Genomic DNA, 7,350 nt, shown 5'->3' on the forward strand with positions numbered 1-7,350 from the left:
TCCATGATTTTTTCGCTTCAGCGGTTTTCATTCTTTCCCGTCGCAGATCGCACGCCCTTTCCCCCACCCGCTCGATCTGGATAGAGAGTGGTTGGTACCCATTCATTCCTTGCGCTAGCCTGAGAAAGAGATAGGGCGGAGAGGAGCTTGGTGGCGGTGACAGTCGTGGAGGAGATAGCAGGAGAAACCGAGCTACGGAGGGACGGAGAGCATCCCTCCATCTGTCTTCCTCGCTTCCTTCAGCCCGCTTGGACGTCTCGGGCGGTAAGGGCTGGTCGCCGCCGCCCGCCACCCGTCGTCGTCGCTGGCCCACTCCACACCCCATATTCCCTGCATCGGTGCCTTCACGACGTGTCCATTGGTTCGTCCGCTAATGCCGCCTCTCTCCATTGCATGGAGGCATCGAGCTGGATGCCTGGACGTGGAATCCAAGAACACAACGGCCTGGAAGCTACCACCCAGCCCGCTCATGACAAGGGCCTATAGGAGGACCTCCACCTGGTCATGTATCATAGCCGACGGCGCCACCCTGGATGCTAATGTCGCACTGATCTCCTACTACGCCACCGCCCTGTAGGGACAACTGAGGGCCTGTAGGACAGGGATGACCTAACCCTTCATTCGCATGTGTTTAAGACTGAACCGCACCAAGTCATTAGTTGAATTATTAGATGATGTACTCAACTATACCATCTACTTGTAGTTGTCGCACATTGCATATCTTGCCAGAAACAAGACCGTCGTGCTACATGTGCCTTCTCTGAATGTAGTCAATGCAAGTTCTCACGCTGGAAACAAGATCACCATGCAGGTAATATTGCTTGCAAGCATGAATGCAATTTCTCACAGCATGTTAGAGATAATATGCGATTATTCTCAAATAATTATGTGCAGGATATCATGATTCTCCCAAGTGACGCTTCCTGGTTAACGGAGGCCATGAAGATGGAGTTGAGGTTTGACAATGCATCTGTACTTCGGAATATGCAGTTCGAATTCTGATGTTGTTCATATGTAGAGCATCATGAAAAGAAGTATGACCAATATGCCACAAAGGCCGGGCATTAAGACAGACACGTTTCTATTGTGAGTGCAAGCCAGCATCTATATTTCTTTCACGAAATAAAGTAGAATCTTCACAGTATGGAGCGTTTTATGGATTATGATTTAATGAGTACAGCTAAATTTTCGGTTTCTGCAACTTGTAACAATGAACCTTGATTGTTTTCTGTTGACTTATGTTGAAGCTGGATACAAGAGCCTGAATTCTTATATATGTTTTGTTTTGATTTTAAACTCATGTAGGGAAATAAAGACAGTCTTGAACTCTTGATGACAATTATTGCTAAGGCTTGCTACACTGGCAAAGTAATTTATTTTTCTTCTGTTTTACTTAGCTCATGATTCAGAGCTTGTATATAATTGATATGTTTCGTGTATAGCTTAGTTAATATTACAACTTTGTATTAGTGTGACACCTTTAATTACATTATTTCATGGAAGAAATATATTCCAACCGAAGTCGAATTTCATTGTTTTTTGAATAGGCATGTGGCTATCTTTTTATGTATAATGTATTTTTACTACATCATGTTTATGTACGCAATGAGAAAAATAAATGAATGATCCGTGGCAACGCACGGCAGTCAACTAGTCATTATACATGTCTAATAATTAAACGCAACGCGCGGCGTTTGGGTGCCATCTGGTGCGGGCCAACCGTACCGTTGGACCCATATTAGGCCCACTGGCCCACTGGCCCACTCGCTGATCCGCCCCCAGCATGCTTGCTGCAGCAACCCAGCGCGAGATATTTTCTGGCGAATCCGGTAATTAACAACCAACCCCACGCCCCTTCTCTCCTGCGCGCATAGAAAGACAAGACTACTCTACTACTTCTACTCGGCTCTGCAAAATATCTCCCACCTTCGTCTGTAGTAGTACTCCTACTTGGCTCTGGAAAATATCTCCCACCTTCTTCTGCATCAGCAGCGGCATCTCTATTTCCATCCTACGAGCGCGTCGTGTACAGAGTGAGCGAGGCATGTTTGATGGGGTGGATCGCGGCGCCCTCGTGACGGTCAAGCGGATGAGGCTGTGCGCCATGGAGGAGGACGAGGAGGAGGTGGGGATGGAGGTGGACGGGGAAGAGGAGGAGGAGGGGACCGGTGGGTGGGCCTGGGGAGCGCCGGGGCTGGGGATGGCAGGCCAGCCTGGAGAGCAGAGGGCGGCGGCGATCGTGGTGGCGGACGCGGTGGAGCCGGACTTCCCCGTCATCTACGTCAACGCCGCCTTCGAGGCCGCTACGGGGTACCGCGCGCACGAGGTCCTCGGCCGGAACTGGTGAGCGCTCTCACCTTTTCTCTGTTCTGCCGTGGTCGTCTACTTTTCCCGCGGTGTTATCAGGGCGGACATCTCTTTCGATATTCACAACTCACAAGTGTGGGTAGCCACTAGGTAGTTTTGAATTCGGCCCTTTCATCGTAAAATTAGGACTCTAATTCGTATTCGTGCAATTTGTTTTTATAATTTATTAGAATGTCCTTGCACCGTTTTTTTTCCCGGGAAATCCTTGCACCACTTCGCCTTTGCAGCGTCTGTGGTCGTAATGCTAGTGCAAAGATAGGTACTCGCTTATCGGATGTCTCTGAAGAGACGGTAGGTACTCACTTATGGTATGTAAAATGTGGTTATCTACTTCGATTGGCCGGTTCTTGTATGTAGGGGCTCAATAGTTTCTTTTTTCTAGAATATATACAAGCATGAATATGATATATTCATAGAAGAAGAGCCAAGACGGATGATACAACACAACGTCGTGCTACCCCGAGAGGTGAGCACCCACATCCAACTAACCCTCTTTGCCCAAACTCAAGCCAAACAATGGCGAAGAGAAACACGGAGCACACAGGCCGTGCCCCTCCTTGCCCAAACTCAAGCCAAACAATGGCGAAGAGGACAAACACAGAGCACACGGGCCGCGCCCCCTGGTATCAAACACCTCAGAGCACGACAAAAACAACTAACTAAACTAGATCAATGCACTCTACACCCATGGTGCCTAGAAGATCTGCAAGTGGATAGTGGGAGCCAGCCTGACTCGATGAAGAAGTTACTGATGAGGCGTCGATGATGGAGTAGCCCAGATGCTCATGCCCACAACAGCAACCCGCACATGACAACCCGGCATCCCAAGCCTCACCGCCGAGGCACGCGAGGCAACCTACCAGCTGCTCCTCTGGACGACACCCCGAGCACCTAGATAGCGCCTCCAAGAAGGGGATGGCGCGGAGATGCCGCAGCTACATGGCCCGGCGAACCGAGCCTAGGGTTTTCCCCCGGTGCCAGAAGAGGGGATGGGCATGGCCATGACAACGCCTCCAGGGAGGAGACGACGCCCTCAAGCGTCGCCTTTGCCCGCAATGTGAAGAGGGAGGGGGGAGCCGGATGCCGCCATCCACAGACCACCACGCCGCCCATCCACCACAACCCTTGGTCAAGGGAGACTAATGCCTGCATCCACCAGCCACAACCCTGCCACCCTCACAGCTAGGGAATGTAGCATTGCCGCCGCAACACATCTAGCCCCGACGCCCGACCATCCACCTCGTTGCGCCTCCGCCCCGGGGAGAAGATGGCAACTTCGCCACAGCCTGGGCCCCCGCCCCAGTGTACCAGCACCGGACCAACGCCAACGGGAGCCCCGCACTGCTCGCAGCCAAGGCGCAGGCCTCCGTGACCTGTCCAGGCGCCAACAGGAGGAGCAAGCCACGCCTCTAGCCCGTCACCGTGCCGATGCGCCGACTAGCGCGCCGCCACCACCCACTGTAGACACCCGTGCCCGCTGGCACCGGATGTGGGAAGAAGATGTCCTGCCGCCGCCGATGCCAACTGGGCTTCAGCCCGGCGGACGCGAGGAGGGGGTAGGGGAAGGGGGGGGGGGTCGCCCGGCAGTGCTAGTGTTTCGCCCTCCCGGTCGCCGCACAGGAGGGGAGTAGGGGGGCGTGACTGCGGCAACTCGTTTTGCACTTGCGTTCGTAGTCTTTTTTATGCTCAATCATAAAGTGAAGGGTGTAGATGAGACCTAGTTTGGATCCCTCCATGGTGCAAACACATTCATGATTGTAAGGGTTGGTAACACAAAAGTTCTCACGCGCTGAAGTTGCATACAACATAGATGTTTTGTAGCGTAATGCTCATATATTCTTTGTGACTTTGCTGAGCTTTTTCGGTTTCTAGCTGGTAGGGAGTGGGGAGGCAGTATGGAGCTGTTCCTAGTTCTCTTCCTGATATTCCCTTCTTTTTTCTCTCATTCTACTACAGTGGCCGCTTAACCATAGGGAAGGACATGACAGAAGAATAAACCTGGAATATATTTGGTTTAGAGAATGGGCAGTGTGCATGTATGCATTTGAGGAGTGCGTTCTTTTAGGAGCATGTCTTTAGCTATTTACTATCTGTTAATAAGTTGGTATTGCATTTCTGTTTTATTCCATTGTTGTGTATCAGTATTTCTTGTTGGCCAGTCATTGCTCTTCCAGAAATTATCTATAGACTAGAGAGTGGTTGCAATATTCGTACATGCGAATGATATTCTTTATTATTGGGTAGAAGATTTGTTAAAAGGAAACAATGATTTAAATTGCGTACATCTGTAAGAAATTGTATTCGTGGATAGTTCAAGCCAGGCAATCAATGGCAAGCATCTTAAATTGATTCATGGGGTTTAAAATTTGTCGTTTGTAGGTTATATCGCCTAAAAAATGCAACTTTGACCACTAATTGCTCTTGCAGCATGTGTAGAAAAACTCAAATAAATTATATAGTGAAAGCACTTGCCATGATAAACTTGTACCTGTGATTTTGTATCTAATCTAAATTTTTCTAAAGATACCAGTAGTCAAAGTTTCTAAAATTTCACTTCTCTATGTCTAAAACGACTTGGCCCTAACAAACATCCAAACTTTGATAAAAGTACTAAACTAAATATCAGTGCTAGTTTTGAGCCTTATGCTTATTAATGTTGGTTGATCGATAGCAGGCCTGCCAATGCAAAGGAAAATATGCTAATTTATTCGAGTCAGGCCGGCTATTACTTGCCACTGGTATTTGTTTTATGGTTGCCTTAAATTTTGATAACCTTTTTCATTTGTTCCAATCGTTAAACTGTACTCCCTGAATATAGAAATATAAGAGTGTTTGGATCACTAAAGCAGTGATCTAAACGCTCTTATATATCATTACAGAGGGAGCATCTTACTTGAAATAAGCTAACAATTCAATGACATATTTGGCCGAGGGCGTATTAAAATTCTCACATTACTCTGTTGACTCGAACTTTATTTTCAGCCGATTCCTACAATTTCGGGAGCCACGTGCCCAAAGACGGCATCCCCTTGTCGATCCAATGGTTGTTTCAGAGATGCGACGATGCCTCAGTGATGGAATTGAATTCCAAGGTGAACTACTGAATTTTCGGAAAAATGGAGCTCCAGTAAACAACCGATTGAGGCTGATTCCAATGCATGGGGATGATGGAGCTTTTACACACATAATTGCGATCCAGTTGTTCTCTGATGCTAACATCGATCCCAGCAACATATCTTACCCAATATATAAACCACAGTCCAGCCACAGGCTCAGCATACAAGATATGAATCGAGCTTCTCATGAAACTAGTCCTAAAGTCCAATGTTCAGAATACTGCGCTATCTTCCAACTCTCGGATGAAGTTCTAGCTCATAACATTTTATCTCGCCTGTCACCAAGAGATGTAGCTTCAGTTGGATCAGTCTGCACTAGAATGCATCTGCTGACCAAGAATGATCTTCTGAGAAAAATGGTTTGCCAAAATGCATGGGGAAGAGATGTCACTGGCAGGCTTGAGATGAGCACGAAGATGTTAGGATGGGGTCGTCTTGCAAGAGAGCTAACAACTCTCGAGGCAGCCTCTTGGAGGAAGTTCACAGTTGGAGGACGCGTTGAGCCATCCCGATGCAATTTTAGTGCCTGTGCTGTGGGCAACCGCCTCGTCCTTTTTGGCGGGGAGGGGGTCAACATGCAGCCTATGAGTGACACCTTTGTGCTTAACCTTGATGCTCCAAAGCCAGAATGGTGCCGTGTCAAGGTTTCTGCCTCACCACCTGGCCGCTGGGGACATACTCTCTCATGGCTAAATGGCTCATGGCTGGTAGTATTTGGAGGTTGCGGGCAGCAAGGTTTGCTTAATGATGTCTTCGTCCTTGATCTTGATGCTCAGACTCCCGCTTGGAGGGAGATTGCTAGCGACGGTCCGCCACTGCCACGGTCTTGGCATAGTTCATGCACCCTGGACGGTTCTAAACTTGTTGTGTCAGGGGGGTGTGCCGAGTCCGGTGTGCTCCTAAGCGACACATTCCTGCTTGACTTGACGAAGGAGAAGCCAGCATGGAAGGAGATCCCGACATCCTGGTCATCCCGCCTTGGCCATACCTTGTCTGTTTATGGTAAGACTAAAATATTTATGTTTGGTGGATTGGCAAAGAGTGGCTCGCTCCGACTGCGCTCCAGTGATGCCTACATAATGGATGTTGGTGAAGAGAATCCACAATGGAGGCAGTTGGCAACAACTGTGTTTCCAAGCGGTTGTCCACCACCAAGGCTTGATCATGTCACCGTGAGCCTGCCCTGTGGAAGGATCATCATATTTGGCGGCTCAATCGCTGGGCTGCACTCACCCGCTGAGCTCTTCTTGCTTGATCCGGCTGAGGAAAAACCGACATGGAGAATCCTGAACGTCCCGGGGCAGCCACCCAAGTTCGCTTGGGGACACAGCACCTGCGTGGTTGGTGGCACTAGGGTCTTGGTTCTTGGTGGACACAGCGGAGAGGAGTGGATCCTGAATGAGCTCCACGAGCTCTGCCTCGCAAGCAGGCCCGACGAAGATGGATGATTATGTCGACGTCCCATGTAGAGTTATCATGATTTAGACCTTACCTTCATTTCATCTCCCTCTCAGCTTTTCTTACAAAAATGAGTGCAAAAGAATCTAAAAGGAGTTTGTGGACGAGAGTTTTAGTATACCTTGTTGTTCTCATATGATACGGCCATATCTTAGATAAGGCTGGAAATCCCTATACTACAGTTAGTTTGTTGGTTGTAAATGCGTGGGTATCACCCGGAATTTAATTTGGCTTTCGGGAGCATTTGCTTCAAAAATATTTTTTGAAATGTCAAAAATATTATAACAAAATTCTATTTATTTATAGTCACATTCAAATGGTACCTACGAGGCAATTCTTGTGCCTCCATTTTAAAAAAAAAATTGATACCTATAAATTTCTAGGCAAAAAGGTTTAACATTTTTGGTTG

General features: G+C 48.2%; 1 protein-coding gene across 1 annotated transcript; it reads left to right on the forward strand.

Annotated features, from left to right (window-relative positions):
* The first annotated feature begins 1,864 nt into the window (after positions 1-1,864).
* LOC123448527 (adagio-like protein 3) lies at positions 1,865-7,142 on the forward strand. Its single transcript, XM_045125450.1, has 2 exons — positions 1,865-2,343; positions 5,350-7,142. Exons 1-2 carry the CDS (start codon positions 2,045-2,047, stop codon positions 6,929-6,931), a joined length of 1,881 nt encoding a protein of 626 aa, XP_044981385.1. The 5' UTR covers positions 1,865-2,044; the 3' UTR covers positions 6,932-7,142.
* Positions 7,143-7,350: the final 208 nt, after the last annotated feature.

Source organism: Hordeum vulgare, chromosome 4H (genome assembly GCF_904849725.1).
Source record: "Hordeum vulgare subsp. vulgare chromosome 4H, MorexV3_pseudomolecules_assembly, whole genome shotgun sequence".
NCBI lineage: Eukaryota > Viridiplantae > Streptophyta > Magnoliopsida > Poales > Poaceae > Hordeum > Hordeum vulgare.